The sequence below is a fragment of the Corvus hawaiiensis genome, chromosome Z (assembly GCF_020740725.1).
Source record: "Corvus hawaiiensis isolate bCorHaw1 chromosome Z, bCorHaw1.pri.cur, whole genome shotgun sequence".
In the NCBI taxonomy this organism is placed as follows: Eukaryota; Metazoa; Chordata; class Aves; order Passeriformes; family Corvidae; genus Corvus; species Corvus hawaiiensis.
In genome coordinates this window covers 42,562,727-42,587,127 of record NC_063255.1, presented here as the reverse complement: position 1 = coordinate 42,587,127, position 24,401 = coordinate 42,562,727, and the positions used below count along the sequence as shown (strand labels likewise).

The 24,401-nt window shown below is 34.9% G+C and overlaps 1 protein-coding gene across 5 annotated transcripts in view; it reads left to right on the top strand.

Moving 5' to 3' along the window:
* VPS13A (vacuolar protein sorting 13 homolog A) overlaps nucleotides 1-18,704 on the top strand; it is a 108,678-nt gene extending 89,974 nt beyond the window's left edge. For 3 of the 5 annotated variants that reach the window (XM_048292952.1, XM_048292950.1, XM_048292955.1), the window contains 7 exons: nucleotides 290-335; nucleotides 604-727; nucleotides 1,653-1,767; nucleotides 12,110-12,195; nucleotides 12,826-12,949; nucleotides 14,346-14,420; nucleotides 15,842-18,704. In XM_048292952.1, the coding sequence (XP_048148909.1) occupies nucleotides 290-335; nucleotides 604-727; nucleotides 1,653-1,767; nucleotides 12,110-12,195; nucleotides 12,826-12,949; nucleotides 14,346-14,420; nucleotides 15,842-15,892 (621 nt within the window). In that variant the 3' untranslated portion in view covers nucleotides 15,893-18,704. Of the gene's footprint in view, nucleotides 1-289; nucleotides 336-603; nucleotides 728-1,652; nucleotides 1,768-3,934; nucleotides 4,513-12,109; nucleotides 12,196-12,825; nucleotides 12,950-14,345; nucleotides 14,421-15,841 lie in introns of those variants that run through there. The other 2 variants (XM_048292954.1, XM_048292953.1) reach the window with 1 other exon arrangement.
* Nucleotides 18,705-24,401: the final 5,697 nt, after the last annotated feature.

Below are 24,401 nucleotides of genomic sequence, written 5' to 3'. Positions count from 1 at the left end.
GATTTGCAATTTTTTTAGTTAGATTTTTGTTTCTTAATTTTAATTTTGGTTTTGCAGGCATATAGCTACAATTGAGCGACAGTTTTATAGAAAAATACAAGAGGGTAGAAAAGAATATAGAAACTGTGAAGCAGGTGTCTCTAATTCTGTTAGCTTGTAGTGAATTCTAGAATACTCCCAACACATACACTTTGAGGGTATTCACCAATGAAGTAGAAAGAAAAAAGTTAAAAATGAAAAATGTTATCTTGAAGCATATTTGTAATGTCTGTTTTGTTTATCTTGGTAGGGTTTTGTCAGTGGCATAACAGGCATAGTTACAAAACCAATAAGAGGTAAGTTTGGGTCTTGATGCATTAAATGTTCACACAATAGTAAATTCTTGATATTGGATGAGACATTGTAAATCAGAGTTATAAAACTCTTTGTCAAGATTTTATATTCCTGCTGACTTACAGTTTAAATGTGTTTACATGAACTTTGTGTGGAGACTACATAGTTGTATATCAAATAAGATTTGTAATTAAATAGTAGCAAAACTTGTTAAGATTTTAATAAAAACTCTTATGTTTTATAATGATTTACTGCTTTTAATGCTTTTAGGAGCTCAGGAAGAAGGAGCAGCTGGTTTTTTCAAAGGTGTTGGAAAAGGCTTAGTGGGAGCAGTAGCTAGGCCCACTGGTGGAATCATAGATATGGCAAGCAGCACATTTCAGGGTATTAAAAAGTAAGTAAAATATGTGTACAGAATACCATATGGCATGAAACAGACAATAGTAGTATTAGTAGTATCTTGTGTCTTTGTATCACTATTATGTTATTTACATAATAAATAGGTGGCTCTTTAACAAAATACATACTTGATATAATTTAAAAAACCACAGACACAAATCTCAGGTATTTCTAGCATTACTGAAAAAACTAGTTTAAAAATCTCAGTGATCAGAATTCCCTCATTTGATGATTTTTAACTTTTACCCCAAATAAGCAGGAAAAAAAGGACTTCTCAGATGAGTTCAAAGTTACTTTATTTATTATTACTACTGTATGAGTTCCAAGACCAGTAGATGATGCCAGTCTCAGAGCTATGTTAAGATTACATTTAAATACCGTGATAATCTCACTTTAATAAATTCATTGCTGAAGATTATCTCACACTGTTATGTGCAGCAAACTAGGAGACCGTGTTTTGAAGAGGCACTTAGTAACATTGAATACAATTGTTCAGTGGCCCTGAATTCTTAGTGAATTGTATCACTTCTGTTACCATAAGAATGCCAGTCTCTTTTTGTTTTCCTGTGTAAGTTCTTTAGCAGAGAAATGCAAGAAAAATATCAGAGTGAAAGTTCTATATGGTACAGTTGTGTTTAATTTTGAAGTTTTGATGTGCAGCAGTTAGACACTAATTAAGTCTTTGCAGGCATGTGCTGCTGTGTGCCATCTAATTTTAATTTGATAATAGTGATTCTCTGAAATAGATTTGTGAGTCTGTTGCTGTTTCATGTAATGTTTGTTCCCGTGCAAAAGTCCATATATGGACAACAACAGTTGTTTTACGAGTCAATTTGTATACAAAATAATTTGATTCCATAGCTAAATATTATAGTTGAGTAGAGATACTGACATGTGTCTTAAATTTTCTGCTTTGTCAGGGTTGCAGATTCATCAGAAGATGTGATAAGCCTGCGCCCACCTCGCTTCTTTGGTGAAGATGGAGTTATTAGACCTTACAGATTAAGAGATGGAACAGGAAGTCAAATGTTACAGGTGAAGAAAATGAAAGATAAATTGACATACATTTAAACTTACACATAGAAATAAATACTTTTGAATTTCCCACTTCCTAAATTCCCATTCACTTCTTACCTAGTGCCTCAGTAGTCAAGAAGTTTCATTTAATTGCTTAGGCATGTAACCACATTGGGGATTTGGCTGCTGTGGTACAACTTTTGAGGAAGACACCATAAAGTATATCAGTATATCTATAAAAGTTTATGCAAGACACAGAGCATTTTGACAGAAGAAAAAGTTTTATATGTGCAAATGAAAAGTTTTCTGCCTTTAAATTTTATTTTTTTGTGAAAATTGTTGATAAGTACACGTAGTTTTTTCAGCAATTTTATAATACATGGTTTAAACAGTGACTTTTAAGTCCTAATTTTATGTAAAACAGCATTTTAAAGACACTTATAAATAGTTGTATTTATGTCATACTGAAGCCATTGAAAGAACTTAAACAGTTCTGAAGTGGAATTCTGTTTGCAGGAAGTACATGCTGAACAGCCCTTACTCTTTAATGATTCATCTGCCATTTAAGCAAATTTGACTTAAAAAAATTCCCCTCATAAAGGGAAATAATTTAAGTTGTGACACACACAGCTTACTGAGTTTCTGGTTTTTCCTCTGTTAGAAATAAAACTTCTTTCTGGAAATGTTCAACCATAACAAATAAAGTAGTAATTAGCGGTTGCATGAATTTAAACAGAGTTTTAAAAATGCACATGTAAGGATTCACAGTGTGCCATCAAAATGTCATACCAGAATAACCTTTCTGGGGAAGTAGGTAAGAATGAAGTAGCCTTTGGAGAGCATTTTATGACTCATTTTGATTATTGCCACAGCTGTTTGTTCCATGTTGAGTTCCACTCTTGTTTCTCTTTCTCCTGCATTTCATTAGTTTCTCATTCATTTTCTGGTAGAAGAGGATTGACCTGTTGGGGGTGCCTTAGCTATATTCACTGTTCCTTTCACTGGTGATGTAGTTCAGCAGACTGTGAAAATGCCTTGATAATGAATAGTGTACCTGTGCCTTTCTTGCAATGAGATGGCTTTAAACTGTGCTCTCCAATTTATAACTGGTGATACAAAGCAGTATTTCCTTAACCAGAGGGTAGTTAGAAGCTACTACTTATGAACAGCGTAAATTTGGTACTAGTCTTTATCCTGCTTTTGGTAAGAAAATAAATTTAAAAACACCTCCTTTTCTGTTTTAAAGTGTATTGCTAAAACAAATGCTGGTAAACGGAGTCAGCTCTAATGAACTGACTTTACATTGCTTTTACTTCTTAAATTTGTACATTTTTGTATTTTGGGTTTTTTTCTGAGAAACTTTTACAAAAATCTGCCATGTAACAGGTAATTCTAATTTCTCTGTATTGTATGGCTGAGTACAGTACCTTCCATTATCCAACTTAAAAAACACTAAGGTGTGGCCTTGTGTAATGCACTTGATATTTTGTGATGGGAGCCACCATTTGAAAGTAGCTAAAACTGAAGAATTGTTAGCTTCATATTAGTTTTTGCTACTGATGATTCTAGAGAGTAATTACTCTTGAAGAAATGTTTTCAAAGCTCCAAGCAGAGTAGACAGTTCTCCCTGTAGACAGTCAAATCAGAAAATAGAGATTTGCATATTTTTTCCCCCAGACATTAAATTATGCTATAGGATATTTGGTGTCTTAATCTTAGTTTAACCCTTAAGTATACTAATGTTCTTGGTTTTTAATGTTTGTGGCTCTATAGCTGTTACTTAGTTTTGCATGAGACTCAGTGTATTGCATGTCCAGTATTTGAAACAGTTTGAATAGAATAATATTTTCTTATGTGTAAAAAGATTGTTCTCCCCTTTTGCAGTGCTTCTTTGCATACAGGTCTGGTGACAATACCGGTCACTATATTGTAGCTTTTCAACAGATTACAGGATTAGGTTGGAATAAAACTTCTTTTGGTCATTTTGAGATTGTATATGCTGATCAAAGGAAATAGGATATAGGTTATTTTGTGTGCTCATACTGTGCCCTAAACTAGGATGTTGCTTCAGAATTTCTGTTTTCTGTAGTTTTGTTTTGGTTTGGTTTAATTAACAAACTTGCCAGGCAAACTAGTACTTTTGAACTAATACTTCTGCTTTCTTCTTCCCTTACCATGCTTTCAGAAAAGACAGGCCTACAAAGAGTGGACTATGGCTCACAGTAGTAGTGATGATGATGACAGTTAGGATAATGTGGATTGTAACAGATATACATGGCCTTTGTTGCATTCTTTTGACCTTTAAGTTTTAAATGTTGCTGCTATAATACCCGCTGAGAAATCAGATTTTGTGATACTAAATTCTTACTTTTTAAACTGTGAAAAAACGTGGGGATAATAAGCTGTGTGTTGATGAGTGCTAGACAAACAAGCAAATAATATAATAAAGATAGTCTTACAGATAAAACTGGACGTTAGTAAAATAGTATTGAATAATATGAAGAAATAAGTAATACCATGACTTAAGAGTTTATTTCCAGATGTGTTTTTATCAGCTGTGTTTAATGTTTTTGCATTTATATAAGTGTTTAACAGGGTTTATTTACAATTGCTTTAAATGTATTAAGTAAAACTTTACTGAGTTGTACAGTCATTATTGGTGTTAAAATGCTGTTTGACTGTTTTATTCAATTACTATTTCAAAAGTATTTTGTCTGCTTTTCTTCTTAACAATAAACATGCCTAAAGTATATCTAAAATGGATTCATCTGTTCTGTTCCAACATTGTTTCTCCTGTTTCCTGGAACTAGATAGTGTAAGAACACTAAATGGCTTATAAAGGTATTGAAAAATAAAATACATACATTTTGCAAGAAACATTTAACATAAACTTTTGATTTTTCATTTGTTTTACCATAATTTTTAAAATATTTATTTTGTGTATCTTTTGATATCCTTAAACATGTGAACTAACAGTTTATTTTGTTTTTTTATTTTGACTATGAAGTGTTTCATAAATCAGTATCTTTATTTTCATAGCAGCAAAAAAAAAGTTAAAAATCAGCCCTAGAACTAAACTCCATGTAAAAACCACAGACAGGTGTAAAAAATACCAGTAGTTCTTCAAGATGCTGCGTAATAGAAAAAATGGAATATGCAGAAGTATTTAGTTTTTTTATTTACCTAGACATGGGGGTTGAGGGGGAAGTGTCAACACTGGTCCACTACAATTTGGTGTTATAAATTCTACCAAATACCTTTACAAGTTACTGGTTTCTTTAAAAAATATTTATTCTGTATTCACTGAAATGCTTGCACTGTTTTCTCATTCTTTATCATGGTTTGTTACTAAATTCAGATTTTTGTATGGCACTTTAAAGATATCTTGTAATAGATAATTCTGTACCAGTAAGTATTATAATGAGAATTAATTCTTCTGCCAACATCTGGACAGTTGGCATTGCTCTAAAACAATAAGAACTTCTGAAATGTTTGCATATTTAACAAGGTAATGTTATGTCTTTCACTGTCTGTTGGCTTCCACTGATCAAAATTCTGGAGGAAGAACCATTGAAATGTGTTAAGATTGCATATTCTGGCACTATGCATTCAAGAACTGCTGTATAGGCTGATCTTTTGGGACCTGTTGCCTCTACTCTCACAGAGAAAAGGGGGAACAAACTAAATTTGGGAGACAATTTTAGCTGAAATTGCTGATGCTTATGACTGCTACAGGTCATGTGTTGCTGTTTGTTTTGTAATGTTGTCACCTCAAAAGGATGCCTTGCAGAAATAGATGAAAGGCTGTATTGCAGTCTGTTACTGCCTGAAGCATTTTGGGAAGGATTTTGAATGTTTCGGGTACAAATGGATCTCCCATATTTCTTTGAAGAACACAGGAAATCATTTTGATCTTCAGTTCGGGAAAAAGACACATCATGTCGAAAGGTTGAGGAAATTGTTAGGTGTAACATTATGGAAAGGTTACTGTGACAATTAACTTTACTGGTTTTTGAAAATTTGAAATAATGTTACCTAACATCATCTTTTTCCTTTGTGCTGTTTTAGTGCAATTTCTTTTTTTATCCTGTGAAATAGTTTTTCTTCCATAATGACCAGTCTTACTAGAAAATGATGTCAATTTTATGAAAAAAACATTTCTTCCTCATTCTAAAACAGCTTTAGAAATGTCACCATTTTTTGACCAAAAATTGACCTACCTTTTAAATTTTTTTAACTTAAAATCCTACAAGTTTATGCGGAACATGGAGGTAAAATTAAACATGAATGGTAGTACTTCTGGGTCAGATATTATTAATTCAAGTTACACTGCAGTATAACAGAGAAGAGTTCTTTCTTTACTTGCTAGATTAAAGGGTTGTGGAATGCTAACTAAAAAAAAAAAAGGCCAACAAAAGTAACAGAACTTGCAAGTGGAGTTGGCAGATATGATTATATGCCCTAGAATATTTTGTCTCTTTGGTGGAGTATAGCTCTATTTTTCTATTTTTGAAGTTTGTCTGTTAACAAAAATGATAGTAATTTCGTACAAGTATTTTACATGTCTCTCTTTTGAGTCTAGGCTCCTCTGACTATACATGGAAAAAGAAATAAATTGGATGTGTGGATATGGGGATCTTAGATAACAAAAAACTTTACCATGTGGGATATTAGTACTTAATTTGTCTTTAGGTCATGGAACAAAAAGCTGTGAAAACTAGTAGCAGAAACTGATCTTCCTTCAGGATGGAAAAAAACTCCAATCCAAAACTAAAACAAGAACCCCAAAACATGTAGAGATTATTTTCTTGAGGGATTTAAAGTAATATAGCAAAAAAATAGAGACCATATTTAATTATTTTTTTTCTTCAATTTAAAGTATTTTAACAGTTCAACTTTCGGCTGCATAATTCCCCCATCCCGTCCCTTTTTAACTGCTGAATTGAATTTGAAGTCCAGTACTGTCCCTGAAAACTCCAGGTCTAAGTGCTCTTCTTTTGTCTCAGATTGCTAGCTTTTGTGCTGTTGACAAGCTGACAATATGGCTTTTCCCAAGAGTTCAGTTTTACTCTTCTTGTGACTTGCATAAACTTCCTCGTTGCTGAGGTGAATAACTGGCTGTGCTCTTTACCTTTGACATTATCCAGTACATCCCTTTTGTTCAGGATTCTCTGGTGGTCTGGTTTTCTCAAGATGCTCTGTAGACGTAGGTCAGTGCCAGGGGATACTTTAGACAGTTTCTGGGATCATTTAATGGATTGTTTATACATTAATTTTTATTAGTCATTTCCAGAAGCAATAGACCTGCAAGGTCTTGGTCCTGCAGGGGAATAAAGCTGAAAGACTGGTTTTGTGCTTTTGAAGCTAAGTCATTAGCATTTGTACTGTGCAGTCAGTGGTTCTCTGTGTCAATGTCTACCCAACCTCAAAATATATGCAAAATATTTTTTTATTATTATTTTTAATTTGCTTTTATAACCTGTGAGTTTGTCAGAACACTTACACTGTGTTTAGTATAAAGTTGCTGCACAATTCTGTTGCTTTAGAGAAGACAGTCCTTCAAAGCTGTGCTTCAATACCATATCCTATTGCATTGGAGGTGTTCAGCTTTTGGTTTAGCGATTCTTCTTGGTCATGAGCTTCAGATCAGGTAGGATGTTGAAGTGATTTGAACAGGCCTTCGTTCCTTAGTATTCACACTTTGGTTTGCTAGGAAGAACATCTGAGGGGTCGGAAAACTATGTCATGCTAATCCTTTCTCTCTTTCACTCACTGCTCTTGAGCTGGGGTTCAAATCAAAACTTAAACATCCATATCATGAAGTACCCTAAAACTAAGGTTTCACTTCATAAAATTATATTCTTTATGAAGTTCAAATAACTTCATTTTTATTTGAGATTGTCATGACTCTTTCCAGATATTCATGCATGCCATCTAGTTTGCTGGTCCCTTTACTAAGTCACAGATGTCATGATCTGTCCTGCTTTGGAAAATCTTGTCTGTCTAGGTTAAAGGAAAAAGCAGGATCCTTACCACTTAAATGTCCAACATTTGGGTACTATTACACAGCCATTGCCCAATCCCAAATAGAAGACATTTTCCATGAAACCAGCTAACGCCAATTGTTGCAGAGGTACATGGAAGCTTGCATGACTCAGTTTCATTTTAGCTTGATTGTGGTTGAGGCTTAAAGACAGTATTCTTCCATTTCCCTGGTAATGCAGTAATCATGCTTCAAATGCTATGAATCCAAGAGTTTTGGTTGTATTGGCAGGAAACAGAACATCTAGATGTGATCATCATGAGGAAAGTGTAGATCAATATGATTTCTCCATGTCAGCTGTTCAAATGAATGCTCCTGTGTATTCAGATCAAAAATTGATCAAGGTAATTCTGACAGTCAGCATAGGCAATTTATATTTCTACTGTGAAGTAGGAGTTTTGGGTTTTGAAAGAAAGCTGAGCTGCTGTCCTAATTTTTTGTTTTGCATACTGTGACCTTAGATTTAAATGTTAACCATGACCACAAATTCCTGTTGATCTTAATAAAACCATGTTGGTTTCAGAGTTAGTGTTCAGCATGGCTAAATGAAATCTTGAATACTGACACTAACACATCATGGACATTGCACACTGCTTTGCATTTTGTATAATGACATTGCACATTAGGATAACTGAAGTGAGGAAGTAGGTAATAAAGGATTATTGGTGGTTATTATTCATAAATGATGAGAGAATTTTGCATGGCGAAAAAAGAATGTTTTATATGTTATTTTTTCTTTTTCACATTCATTCAAACTACATCTGACAAGTCACCTGGGAACTTCTTAGAACTACTAAATGTTTCTATGGGGAAGACGGGATAGGTAATTATACCAGGTTAGCCTGCTGAAATTAGGAATTCTACAGCTTTTGAAAAAGTAACCTTACAATTTGAGCTGAAAGATGCATTCAGGGTTGGAGTTTCTAACAGCAGTGGATTGCCTTCAGAACTGACACATTTGGACATAACCAGTTCATAGGGAAATATGCTGGTAATCCAGATGAAAATTAATGTCAACATCAAGAGAGAACAGCAGATTTATAACCACTTTTTAAACAGTAACAGCCTTTTCAGTGTTTTTTTTACATACTGTTTCATCTGAGATAAGTTCAAAAGGTTATCAAACATTCTGACTTAAGTATCACACATACTAGTATTTTTTAGAACTATTACCAGAAGGATCATAGATTTTAATTTTTGCCTCCACTATTTAACACTGTTTAACTCTGTATCATTTCTAACTTTATCAAAGGCCTCTCTGCTTGCTTCTCATTACATTAAGAGAGTGTGGTGTGATTAGGAATCTCTCCCAAGTGCAGAGATACCACTTTTAAGACAGTGAGCATATTGGCATATCTCTGCGTTACTGATCACATTTACTGTTAGGTTATTGCAGTGACATCTAAGCAATTGTACTATGTAAGAATTTGCAAGGAGGGGGATCTGTTCTTGTATTAATTCATGCGTTACAGCTTCTGGAGTGTCCTTTTTAAAATAGATTTGCATATACCTAATCAGGTTATTAAAATGTTTTTAATTTGAAATACAGACACTGTCTTTTAAAAAATTTGTATGTGTTTTCTTACAATGTCGAAACTAACATTGAACAAAGAATGACAGATCCATGTTACCTTTCATAGTTTTGCGTCACCAAACAGTGGTCCAAGTTGCTGTCTTTCTCCAAACAATGGCTACATACTATAGAAGTTTTAAGAACTATTTATGCATCTGTATTGAGTGATCAATTATATGTCATTTTATGTTTGAGTTGTATTAGACATTTCAGTAGCAGTGCAGTAGTGAGCTTGTTATAAGAATTATCAGCAGTATCCCTCTATTATGTATTTCCTAATGAATAGATATAAGTCTAATACTAAAAGGATTAAAGATTGTAAATGAAGGGTAGAAAAATCCAAAGGCAGAAAATTTAAAATTAGTTACTGCTTAGCATTGGCATAGATAAAAGTATTCCCTTTGTAAATAGCCTGTGCAGCATTTCCCTCTGTTTTATTTCTGAATTAACTCCTGTTGTCTACTGTAAAAACAGGTAACTTGAGTTTATGATTTTTGACTCATAGCTAGCAATGAGGACTAGTTATCTCAGTGTATGCTACATGCCAACAATGTTTTTGTGCTCCACAAATCACATGTTCGGGAATCTTAGTAGAATGAAACACTTTTTGTATAATTTGGTATACATTTAAATAGTTTTTGTTTAGGGTTGTCATTTGTGCAGTGGTTAAGTACTGTACTTTCATAATAATTTTCACAATTCCCAATTTGTTATCAGTAAGCTGAGTAAGTTACAGCAGGGGACATGACTTCTTGAAAATTAGCTAGCAAGCTAATGAGAAGACAGAAAGAGGTAGCACCCCTCTCCTAAATCTCACTTAAGGGGAATTAATACTTGGATTGAGAGCCTTACTTCAGTGCTATGCAAAGCATAAGAAAGTTATCTCCTCCAACATGGGAAATCCTCTCCATCCTAATAAGGCTAAATTGCTAAATGCTTTTACACTATACTTACTTTGAATAGAACAGAGATACTCGTCATTCTGTGTGACATTTATAATTTTGGTCAGTAAGAGATATTTGTGTCATTGTCACAGTGTCTTGCAGTTAAGTGCAGTTATGTGTATTTTTTACCTCTTCTGAACCACCCTTGCTCTTTCCACACGTGTTATTTGTTTTCTTGTCAGCCTTCTCTTCCATTTCCCTGTCTTTCTTTCTAAGCCACTAATGAAAATCCATCAGGGCATAGACCTAGACCAGTAGCCTGACCTGTGGGTCATGTATCCTATCCATGCTGTCCAGAGGCTGTCCATACAGCCTCCTTTGTCTTCTAACCATCCAGTGTATTACGTACTGGAATGTTGTAGAACAGCTACCTTTTAGAGAGGTTTTTTTAGTTATTTACTTATTTAGGTCCAAGCTTCTGTTTAATACAAGAGGCAGGGAGACACATTTCAGAGGCAGAGCAAAGCCTCGATAAAGCTTGCATAAGAAGTTTCCAAAAATTTAAAAAAACAAAGCTTATTTTCCAAGCCCTTAGTTCCTCATTTCTTGCTGAATTCATCCTGCTCCCAACAGTAGCTCTTGCAAAAATAAACGCAAGCAGTGACTTCTGTAAGTAGGCACATGATCAATAGCTGTGATTTTGTACCCTAACCGAGTTGGGGAAAGAGAAATAATTTGAACTTTCTAAGAGCTTTCTGGAAAGCTCTCTTTAGGGTAACCTGCTACTCAAATATTCATGCATTTTAGTCACAAAAGAATTGGTATCTTTGGGGAAGACGTAATTTTTAAAAAGTCTGTTTGGGCAAGTGGAATTATCCACACAGTCAAATTTGTACGGCACACTAATCAGATATCTTCATCATTTTACTGTGGTGGGGAACATACATTAAATGGTTTGCTTTCCTAATTGTTTTAAGATCTAATCTAGATATTTTTAAAATTTTGGCATACATATATGAAGCTATATGTTTGTAGTTAAAACTTTTTTGATAATTATACTAGTTTATTCTAATCTGGTGTTGCTTCCAAGTTGTAACAGCTGGGAAGCATACAAGCAATCATGTTCCTATTCCCAACCAAGATACAGCAATATTAATTTGACCACTAGTTTAATCACTCAGTGCTCAGAAAGTCAGAAATCCAACGCTTGCCAAGTCATGTGAGAGGTACAGGGCTTCTGTTTTTAAAAAGTTATTAATCTGCCGTCATCAATATTTAAAATATATTGCTCATTAAAAGTATTCTGCTACAGTATTCACATTAATTATAGGAAATGGTTAAGTTCGTGGGGAAACAAAAGAATATAGAGGAATGCTAAGTATTGCCTCAAGTGTATTATTGTCTCACTGTCTACATGATAATGGTGCTTATATACAGTTAGGTATAGATTTATTCTCTGAGTTAATTAGCCAGTGTTTTGTAGGCAAAGACATAAAGTAGGAAAGGAATTTTTATTTTGTTCGTTGTCTCAGAACTGTATTAGTTAGCAGAAGTTCAGTGTGTACCAAAAGTGTGTAGAAAACTGAGTCCTGAAATTTTTTGAGAAATGATATTGTTCCTTGTCAGTTTTGGTTAGGATTGATTTTTATTTATATAGCTTTATTAACAGCAACCAAGTAGTTATGAACATTAGCTATTACAGATGTTAGTTATATTCTGACTTTGTGAAAGTAGCCTTTTATTTTGAAGTATGTGCTTTGTTACAATTTATAGTTTTGGAGCATAAGTACCTTTTATGCACAAAATTGGTACATTAATTTACTAGCATATTAAAAACTATAAAACTTTTATCTCTTTTAGAAAATTGAAAATGGAAGATTTGCAAAACTCAGATATATTGCACATGCTATGGTCAACAGTACTGATCTGTTAATGGTAACAAAAAGGTAAACAGTTTTAACTCTGAATAATATATACTTAAAACAATCATCAAAATGTGCATGCCTTGATGATTGCTGATCAGTAACTGCACTGTCACCATATATGTAGACAAAATAATGGGGAAGGCATGCCTAATGTGCTGTTAATAATCTTTAACAGTGTCATTGTTAGGAGAAGAGTGTTCAGTGTTATTTCTTTCCTATTTAAGAAGGGAAAAGGAGTATTGGTTTTAAGATTTCTTTAGCTGAGAAGGATTTGTTATAAACTGGGTTAGGCTAAAATCAGCTGAACTGTGAGATTCACTTACAATGGTGTATTGAAGGAAAGAGGATAATACAGGAACAGTCAATGTCTAGTAGTGGAGTATGAGACATCCTTCTCAAGTATAGCTTGAAGTAGTGTTACAGTTTTGCTATGAATTTTAAATTTAAATTTTAAAAATATTTTAAATGTTAGATTTTCAAAAATCACTCTTTTGAAAAGTGTGCTGTATAGTTAGAGATCATGAGATGAAACCTATTTTGCAATGATGAATGAATTCACTAGAGCAAGTGAATTCATAACTTGCTCTAGTGAATAACTTCTAAATATTTTTATATTAATTTTTAAAACTACTTTTATTTTCTGGTGCCTAGTGGTGTGTTATTTGTGACAAAAGGGACATTTGGACAGCTGACATGTGAATGGCAATATACTTACGATGAATTTACCAAAGAACCATTCATCGTTGATGGTCGAAGATTGCGCATTGAGGCCAAGGTACATTACTCTTACCATGTTTTGTTGTTGTTTTGTATTACTGTTTATAAAATTGAACTTTGAATTTCTGCTCACTCTCCTTTGAGTTCTTGATCTCCTTTGTATTTGAGATGCATTCAGAGAAGGGAGTTGAAATTTGACATGGGTGAACTCCTCAGATAACAAGTCTCTGGCTGTTCTAAGCAGCATGGTGACTTGGTCTTTGCAGATGAAATTATTCCTTGAGCCCCAGGCATTTTTTGTTTGTATGTACCAGTTCGCAGTGTATTCACAGTCTGGAAAATGGTGATACTACAAAAGGCTCAGAAGATTACAGAATGTTTTTATTATGCTCTCTGGGGCATATAATAAGGTTTTATTGTTGTCAAAAATGACCATAATGACATATATTTTTCCCTTTCAATACAAATTGAAGAATGTTGCTCTTAGTTGCAATTTTTCCTTAAAAAAAAAGAAACCAAACCTTAAAATTCCTTTCCCTGGTAAGATGGCAAAGGACATAAGGAGAAAGATGACCACCAATGGCTATTTACAGAGGCAGTTTCTTAATAAAAAATCTTGAATTCTTATTGAAATGTTAACTGCATTTAGTTTCACTTAATGAATTTGCCTGCTGGTGTTTTTAATAAGCTTCACATGTGTAATTACACATATTGGTTGTCAGGACAGTCTTGACAGTGCACAACGTCATTCAGTTTTTCACTCAGATTATTTGTTTCTATTGCAGAGAGCATGAAAGGCAGAGCCATATTGGTTTGGAATCCTCCAAACTGGATTTCTGACTGCAAGTGAACTTTTACAGGATGAAATAATTCTTAGTGTTTCTGCCATTTTAGACAATGCTGAATAACATATCCATCTTTACCCCTACACAGCAGTCATTTCAGAATCCATTAACATGTCTGCAGTATGCTTTATTGAAATCTGTGATTGAAAACTGTGTTTTGCAAATAACTCCTTCTGTTTTTCTTTCTGAAGCCTAAGCTGCTGGTTTTGCTACCTAAGTCCACTACTTGCAAGTCAGTATTGGTGGAATGTCCACTCAAGTAATGACTTGAAGGAGAATTACAAATTAAAACCTTGGAGAGTAATGGATTTTGTTACCATATGTACATTATCTGCCTTCCATTCCTACACACTTTTATAGACCCTTATCCAGGGACTCCATGGTAGAAAGGGGAGTCTGTTATTGCTGGAGTGTTCACTCTACTGTGCTTTCATGCAGAAAATTACCTCTCTCAGGGTATGTGCATGTGATGCAAACATACTTAGATGACTGTTCTTGGTACATGTGGCTGTTTGAACCATTATAGCTGCCTTGCTAGTAAATAGCATCCTATTCTTAAAGCCTGAAGTAACTAACTTCAATTTTAAATTACTGTTTTGTTTTTTTTAGGAACGAGTTAAGTCTGTCTTCCATGCCAAAGAATTTGGAAAAATTATTAATTTTAGAAGTCCAGAGGATGCTAAGGTAAAGTCAAAATACTATTAAAATTATACTGTGGTAAATTTGACTTTAAAAGTGTAACAGAAATACTCTTAACCCGAAACTATGTATATTTAAAATTCAGTATTTCCACATATCCATTACAGAGATGGAAATAGCAATAATCTACTCCATAATGAATTTCAAAAATACTCAGTTCCAACACCAGACTTTTCCCTACATAAATCTTTGGAATTACAGCAGTCTGACAAAAGATTGATTAAACAGTATTGCTAACAAAAATTAAACAATCTAGAATATGAATTTAAATAGTACATTTTAATAGAACAAAAATATTTGTAAATCACTCCTAGTTTTGTTCCTGGTGGGGGGCAGGGGTGGGGTGTTACTGCTCTGTTCCTTAAGATACAGTTTTGTTTGAAGAATGAAGAAAATCCTTAAGAAGAATACCAGTAGTTTATTTGATATATGGTATTAATGCTATTGTTATATACATTTTCTGATAACCTTTTCATTTTAACATCACTAGTTTTGACTACAACAGATAGTAGGAACAGTTCAGATCTGCTACCAGAACTATAAGGTAGCTGCCTGTGAAAGTACTGCCTTGTTTTTAACTAGTGTAGCTAGTAATTTTCAGAAAAAATAAACAAGCCTTGTGTATACTTCAGTGGGGTGTGGTTCCCTGGGATCATGGTCTGAGACAGCTTGCAAAAGTTGCATTCTCTCATTAGTTTAAATTGCTTTTGTCTTTGTGAGGGTAGTTTCTAGCTACAGGTAAGTGATAGCAGTTAACTCTTACCTCAAAAAGGTAAGGGCCCTGTGCTGAATTTGACTTGCCTGTAATCTTTGGAGGTACTGAGGTTTTCTGGTTTTACTTTTTGGCTCTGGTGGAACAGGGGTGGGCAGAGCTGAGGTCCCTTAGTCTCTGTGGGAAAAGAATCCTGTCTAAGCCCCAGCTAAATCAGGAACAATTCCAAAAGTGAAATTAGTACATCATATTACGTATGCCACAAGTCTTAAGTAAGGAAAGGATTATTTATTTTCTAAATAATTTATCACATTGCTGCAACCTGTTACTGTCTTCTGTCTGTTGTGATCCTTGCTTCTCTGTTGTCATCTGTCTAGAGTTGTAGACTAAAGCAGAGCCAGGAGGGGGGTTAAATGTTGTCTTCTTTTTTTTTTAAATCTTACTCCTTGAAGTACAGACCAGGAAACAAGTTTAATTAGACGTGGTATCAAATGTCAAATATTGGTGCATGAATGGCTCCATTTTCATGTTAGAAAGCCAGGGGTTTATAATCTATGGAAGTATTTTTAACACAGTCTTAAAACTTGGTTAGGAAGAGAGCAGATAGTAGTGACAAAAACCAGTGTAGTTTTCAGCTGCTTTGTCTGTTTTGTACCACAGAAAGATTATTATTGTTACTTTTTTCTTCACACAGTGGATCCTTTCCAAACTAGAAGAAGTAAGAGAGAATCAGCCAAAATTGTAATGAATGGAGAAGCACCAAGATATGAAGAACACTGAACAGCTACCTTTTAATTCCTCTTTCACAAGCAGAACTGTTTGAATATCAGCAACAAAAGCAAAGACAGGAGGGAGGGAAGATTTATCCAATTGCTTATTATGGTCACAATGGTCTATATCAGAAAAGTAGATGATGTTAGCTTAAAAAATTATGTAATGATAAAAAAAATTCTGCCAAATTTTGTCTTGGTTTGCTTGATTTTTTAATGTAAGAACTTCAGATTTCATTTTTTATATAAGCAGTATAAAGTGAGTTTGTCTTAACCTTTGATACTGAAATTGAACTCTGGAATAATTACTGTGATACTATTCAGAGCAAATCTTGCAGTTTTGATTTGATGGTGAAAATCAATACTTTATGTCTTAGTTTTAATATGACTTGAGGCTGTGTTGAAATACAAATTTCTTTGTCAAAGGAAATTTTAACTTAATCACTAGTGTTACAACTCGAAATACAAGGAGGAGGCTACTGATCAGAGAATTTGAATTTAGATCACAAGTGTCTGCTTAGTTGACAATACTAGTTTTTTTTGTAAATGAGTGGACCAGATCACAATTACAGATACAGTACAGTATTGCTTTTAGTGTAAACTTTTTTATATCCTACTCGAGGAAATGTTGCAGCACCTCAATCAATTATTACAGAAAATATAACAGTTTACAAAAATGTGTATTGGGGAGAATTAACTGCACAAAAAATATTAATAAAAGCCTATTATTTTGAATAGAAGTTAGGAACAGTCTTGCAACTCAAGAAGGAGTTTATGGGGTTATAAGTGCACTGTTGCATACCAAAAACAAATGCCTTGAATTACACAATATTGTGTGCTAAGCAAGTGACTGGTGAAGTCAAATTTATATTAAATAATAAGTATAATGTCACAGTTGCTTTTGTTAACTTTTCTTACCTAATGGAACTTTTTTGTTTCATACCCAGACGGCAACATTTTATTAGCTTGAATGTCTGCAATTCTGTTTATTTCTTAGATGTAGTACTCATAGTATTGTTAATTGGCTGTTTACTGCAGTTGATACAAAAAATACATGAAACACATGTACTTTTACATGTGTTTCATGTTTACACATGAAATACAGTGTTATATGAAGGTTTCCATAAATTCCCATATCAAAGTCTTCAAAATATCTTGTACATATAGAAAGTACCTACTGCCAAAATGTGATTTCCAAACAATAGTTTGGAATACTCATAGCTACAGGATAGAATTCTAACATTGCTGGTGATGCTTGAAATATCCAAATTGTTCCATTACTGTAAAATGTAAAACAACTAGCATGTAACCTATAGTTGAAGATATTTAATTTACTGTAAGTCTTGCCATTGGTGTTGAGTAACCATTTAGTGGGTTACAAAATACATGTAATCTTGCAATTTTCCCCATAAACTGTAAATGGAATCAAAATATTTTAAGGGGATTCCAAAATATTACAATGATGGTGTTACTCCACTCATTTTGTACACCAAGTACATATCAAGAGCATTAACTCAGGTTGTATCATGCCAAACTTCCATACTTTGCCTTAGATAAGTAGTGGTTTTAGGTGCACTGAGTACCATTCTTTATCTGTCACTTGTTTTTCATCTGTCATTTCTGTCTTAGGCATGATAGTTCATTTAATATCCTCATAATGTTCTTGACAAGTATGTGGTCTTCTCTCCATCCCCAGCATTTACGGAGTACCTGCTGCAAATTTCATTTACAATACCTCTTGTGTGTGTACTTTGTACATTCCCATTTGTGTGTAGCTTTTCCATTTACCTGATTCTAAATATTTTTTCTCCACAGAACCTATGTTTTAATTATTTCTTACATTTATTTTGCCAACGAGCTCTGATTCTCAAATCTCATCTGGCTTTTCAGTAATATTTAAACAATTTAACTCTTAATGTTGAAGGATTTATTTTAAATGTGCGTATTTGTGGTTAAGCAGCTCATGTTTTGGAAGGCATAGCAATTCCCCCAGAATGGCATTTTTCCTACAGAGTATAAAATATTTTGGTCTTCTGTGCTAACTAAAAGCCTTAAGACAGGGTCTGAAATGTTCAGAAGTCAATGTGGGACCTCTCTTCCACATCCCTTGTTTCCACTTGTAATGAAAATATGATTTTCTATAGGTCCCTTTTCTAGTCCGTAAGTTGTGTCTTTTGACTTTGGCTTTTTTAATAAAGCTTTCTCCATACAGTTATGAAAGAAATTTGCCATTTCTTGGCAAACACCGATTGTCTCCTTTAGCTATATATCACCCCAGGAGGAAGAGAAAGGTATTCAGACTTGGGCCATTGTGTAATTTTCTGGATTGCTGCAGATTGTATGAGATGTCTACTCTGCTGTGCCTCATTCCTTATTGCAATATGCATATTTTTTTCAACAAGAAGGCTGAATAGGTATGTTAATTTTTATTGAAAGTGTATATGCAACTAGAAAAGGGGATCTCGATAAAAATTAAAATGTAGGCATTTAGTTCTGCCTACTGTGGTGTTTAAAAGTGTATCTTGGCCTTTACTGAAATGCTAAAGAACAGTTTCTCTTTTATATGACTGTTATGTAAACTTAATACATTTGAGAAATGTCATTTGGGTTTTCAGTTTGCTAAGGGTTACAATTACCTCTAAGAAATTGCAGAAACATTTGTAAGTCTAATTGTTGCACTTCCTTTTTGTTCATCTGCATGGCTTTCATGGCATGGCTCTCTTGGTTTGCACCCCACCCTACCCCCCCTTCTTAATCTTGAATAAAGTGAAACTGAATTTTATTTGACTGAAATGTGATTATTACTTGTTTTCTTTATATACTGCTTTAATTAATAGAGAGTACCATTACTCAGAATTTTGTAGGTCAAGTCAAATCCTGTTTATGAGAACACGTGGTCAAACTTCTGTTGCAGTCATCTCAGGAAAACAGAATTACAGACTTTAGAATTTACCTTTGGTTTATTGTAAGGACAAGTTTTTAGTAACTGGATTAACATGTATAAGCTTATTTTTAAATTGTTTTTTGGGGGGTGTGGGGAGTTTTTTTGGCTGTTGTTTTTTTGTTGTTTTTTTCTTCTGTTGCTGTATTGAAAAAGACATGATGGTGTTGCCAGATGATAGAATCATGGAACGATTTGGGTTGAAAGGGACCTTACAGATGACCTAGTTCCAACCCCCTGCTCTGGGCAGGGACCCTTTCCACTAGACCAGGTTCCTCAGAGCCCCATCTAAACTGGCCTTGAATGCCTCCAGGGATGGGGCATTCACAACTTCCCTGCGCAACCTGTCCTCACAGGAAAGAATTTCTTCCTGATAGCTTAATGTAAACCTACTCTCTTAGTCTGAAGCCATTTTTCCTTGTCCTGTCGTTATGTGCTTTTGTCAAAAGTTCCTCTCCAGCTATCTTGTAGGCCCCCTTCAGGTACAGGAGACTGCTGCATCATCTCCCCAGAATCTTCCTTTCCCAGGCTTAACCTCCTGATTCGTAAAAGAGCTCTGTCTTCATAAAAGAACTGCTCCAGCCCTCAGACCATCTTCCTGGCCTTCCTCTGGACCATCTCCAACAGGTCCGTGTCTTCTATTGAGGGCCACAGAGCTGGCACAGCACTACAGGTGCAGTCCTGTGAAACTGGAATAGAGGGGCAGAACCCCCTCCCTCTCTCTGCTGGCCACACTGCTTTGGATGCAGCCCAGGATACATTTAAATTTCTGGGCTGTAAGTGCACACAGCTGGGTTGTGTCCAGCTTCTCATCCACCAGAACCTCCAAGTTCTACTCAAGGCTGCTTTCAATGCATTCTCTACCCAGCCTGTACTTGCCCTTAGAATAACTCAATTCTTATGAAATCCTCTTTTTAAAATTTTTTCTCCTCCTCATAAAGATTCTGTATGTATGCCATTAGCTATTTGTTATCTTTAGCATTTTACAAAATTATTCTTACCTGTGCTCTTGGGAACTTTCTGCCCAGTATATACTATGTGTATACATATAAACATACATGTATGTATGTATATGCAAGTACATCTATGCATCACCTAGGAGCCGAAGCTTTATGTAATCTGTGCAACTATGATCTTGGTCACAATTTTTTCTTTTGTGACTGCAGGAATCTACAGTTCACTGACCATACACACAAGATTTTATAATGAGGATTTGATTGTCTTCATGGCAAATCTGGAACAAGAATTTTGAATATTCTTGTAATACTTTAAGGGAAGAATAAATTTGTTTTAAGTCTGCTCCAACAAGAAGTAAAAGAATGTCTCATGTAATTTTTTTTTTTTAACTTGCCATGGTACATCAAAGTCTGAAACAAATGTGACTGCCAGAACAGGCATGATGGGGTAGAACACTAATAGGCAAAAAGGGGAAAAAATGGAATTATCTTTTTGCTGGATGTCTCCAAATGGTTTCTTATCTTTGTGCATGTTCACTGCTTATTGCATCGAGCAGATTGAGAACTGGGTGCAGAGGTTTTTCTTGGTAAGTGCCTTCATGTAGGCTTTGATTGTTGGTTTTGAAGTGTGACAATAAAGCAGTCTTGCGCTGATGAGTCCTGCAATGGTAACAGTCTCACCATCTGCAAAACTCCTGTTCCAGCAAAGCCAGGCTCCCGCATTCATGGTTCCAGTGTCCTACTCATATAAACAGCAAATCTTGACTCTTAGAGGAAACCTCTAGGAGTTTAAACATATTTTTCTGGAAGTTCCCAAGGGGCTCAAAACTGGATCAAGCAGTCCAAGCATTTGGGCATTTCATATGCTTTCTTCTAATAAATCTGCTGCCCTAGGCAAGTATTTGTGTTGATGTCTTTTCATGTACTGGAATTTTTAAAGTAAAACTCCATTTTCTATAGATTTCATGACAAGAAATGCTTTTGAATTATGCTCTGAGCAACAGTGGTTAATTTAGGACAGTAGGTTTGAGGATTTAGCATGACATCAGTACTTCTAAAGGAGGGTACAGATGACGTTCTGGGAACATGGCCGATAATCACACAGATGGGCTGTTGTATTCTGTGCCTTCTGCCACCCCCCCTTGGCTGCCTCTCATTCAGCAAGTGGCTCTGTAGGCCTGTGCTTCATCCCAGGGTGTTCTTCACTGTTCCCTCAGCATAGAGAACTGCCAGTCACTAAGTATGGACACAGTGTTATAGGTCAGTGTCCTTTGCTTCCTTAAAATCATAAAAGCATTGTTAAGAAGGGGCTTCTCCTGCTTTTTCCAACACTAAAGAAAGAGCAGATGAGTCAAATGTTACAGACTGTTTTCTTCTGGAAACACTACTTTTTCTGTACTGCTGGAAAAAAGGGATCTGTATTGTTTGATATGTGAAACTGCAAACATCTTTTATGAGCAGGGAAAGGTCAGGGTGTGCTTTTCCCAGGACCGAGCTGTGAGAGCTATCACCTGGCGGAATACACAAAACCACTACTCAAACTAAAAAGTCATTAGAACTTTATTTTTTTCTGTGCTGCACAGAAATTGCTATTTTATGCTGATAGTAAAAAACTATTGCTATATTATTTTCTCTTAGAAAAATGGCATTTTCATGTATTTAAGTATAGGAGAACATCAGCACATCTTTTGAGCTTAGTTACCGCTATTAAGAGGCTGTTCTACTAACATGCTGTACTTACCAGTGTTGCTGGGTGAGCTGATCGAGTGCCAGTAACCTCTGCAAGTTTTGCATGGTAAGAACAGCTTTGAAAATGGCCCTCGTGCCTTAATTGTTTTGTCTGAGAACTGTTGACCCAGTGAAGGAGAGCTGACTGTGCTATTAGTGGTGTTGACTTCTTTAGTGGAGAGGTTTGTAGTTGGGCAGAAATTGTAGCAGGTAGGAAAATGGCTGGAAATCTTCTAAAGAGCTCTCTAAGCTGTAGAAAACCACCCATGAAGCTTAATGGCAGGGGAAATGCAAAGTGCAAATAGCAAGTTATGTTAGTGACTTGGAGGAGTTTAAGGCCTAGTTTATCACAGGTTAATATTTCAGCTCCCATGAAAGTGAATGCTGGGAACATTTGTTAAATGCCTTGCTCTTTGAGAAAGTATTTTTGTAAAGCATTTGTACAAAAACTTAGTGATGCACAAGATTCACCAGTAATTAGTATTTTGTAATTATTTTTTGAATGTCCTAGGACTTGGTCTATCAAGGCTACAGAGAGCTACTTCTATAAAGTGTAATAGGCTTACCCTAGTCTTTCAACTGCATTGCTCAAAACAAAAGTATAAAAATTTCTAGCACCCTAAAAACCCCTAACTTGTTATTTTTGAGGCATTAGTGTTTCAAATTTTATAACCTGTGATTGTAAATGCTGAATTTAAAAAAAAAATCTTAAGAATATACCAGCTGGACAGCAGTGTAGCTATGTAAATTCTTCTAAATACACCTGATTCTTACAGCTGTCAACAAATAACTCACAGACAAATCTGAGATGCGAAATACGAACACAATATTTTAAATGTATAACTTAAAAAGTAAACTTTAATTCTTTAAAATTATTTTAATCCATATTTCTTCAGTAAATATAAATCCCCCTTCCATTTCTGTAAACGGTATTTAAAAAGATGCCTTTTTTTTGATCAACGCAGGCTGTGTTATGAGCAAGCCACACTTTGTGGCTGCAACCATGTTTTTCCTTTGAAACAGGTTAAACTCCCTCAGGTTTAATGGCCTTGACAACAGCAAAGACAAAATTAGTATTTTCTGTCTGTGGCATGAGTGAAGTGGGAAAGATTATCTTCTTGTCTGGATTCTGATCCTGATACAGGTCCAAAATTAAGTCTCTGACAACTTTGACATCTTGTTTTAGTCCAAAGCGCAAATTGTGGTTTTGAATAGTTAAAAGATACAGATTAAGGAAGAAAAACTTGGACAGTATCGAAACAGTCTAATTTTGTATTTAAATGTCAAATCACCATAAAGACATAGTCCCTTGTTAGCTTTTTCTCATTCATATGTTAGTGGAACAAAGGCTGTTTCTAAATGTGTGGAGTATGCTTTTTTCAACGGTAAACCTTACAGGTCAAAGCAATTTTTTCCAAAAGCCTACTGAAATTATCCAGCATATGTTAATATGCTACACTGTCATAGTTTGTCAAAGGCCATGAGAGAAATTAAGTTTTCTAAAACACACAGCATAAATAGGATTCTCTTTGGCCAAGAAGGGAACATGTGTTTTCTCTATAGCTAATAAATTAATACAATATTTTTAATTTCTGATTGTAGGATTCAACATAGAATCATAGAATCATTTAGGTTGGAAAAGACCTTCAAGATCATTGAATCCAACCTTTGACTGATCATCACCTTGTCGACTAGAGCATGCCACATCCAGTTGTTTCTTGGAACACCTCCGGGGATGGTGACTCCACCCACCACCTCCCTGCTGCTGAAGCTCCCCTGGTGTATGTTGAGGCTTGATACATGTCTTGCAGAATATAATCCTGTATTAAGTAATAGAATATATGTTCTTAGTGATGTAAAGCATCAGTAACATTTGTTAAGGGAAGTTATTCAGGCTGCTTTTATAACTTTCACCTTTTCTCTCAAGTCCACTGAACATAATTTTTCTTTTAATTATTTCTATTACTTGGCAGGAAGAATAGAAGCATCCACTATTGCGACCCTTAGCTTTTTTTGTTACCCCTCCTCCTTCTCTCAGTGTCTTCAGCTTGCTTCCATAACTTTATCCAACTGGAAGCTGCAAACATACTTCAGGGCTTTAGCATATCTACTAGGGCCTTCTCTTCCAAACAGCTACAGGCAGGAGATAGAAACTGTTAGCTCTAATGGAATTAAACTACATTCCAGTAGGAACTCCGGTTACTACAAATACTTTGCACCACTTCTCTCCCCCATCCAAGACTTAATTAAACTAATAGTTCAGCATACACGGTAATTGGGTTGCTTGAATTGGAAAGCTTTTTTCATATAAGGTAAATTTTCTAAAGCAATGTTTTGAAACACCATTCAAGTTACTGTGTTAACTTGGGAGACTAAAAGGAATGGAAACACATACAACACTCACTGAATGCAAAAGCGTGAAGGACCGTAGAAGGAAAGCTGCAGCAACTACTTTCACAGTTGTATACTGAATTATTTGGCAGGTCATCTTACCTAAAAGAATATTTTCTAAATAAAAAGGACACTCAATCATTCCTGTAGTTGGCACTAGGACTCCAAGAATATCTTGACGAGCTGGCACAAATGAGAACATAACAATATGACCAAGGTTAGGGAGACAACTGAAAAGTTAATACAACAGAAAAAAGATGAAGGCACTATCATAAATTAATCACACTGACTCAAACACAAAGTACTAACTAGAAATCACTAAAGTGTTCCCACAGAAGCAGCTGAATAGAAATTCAGTTGTGCATGGCCTTAGCACAGTTGTTGCAGACATAAAATAATCAAACCCTTTAACATTTGTTTGAGTAATCTTTGCTATTACCCCAAAATAAACATAAGGATTAAGATCTG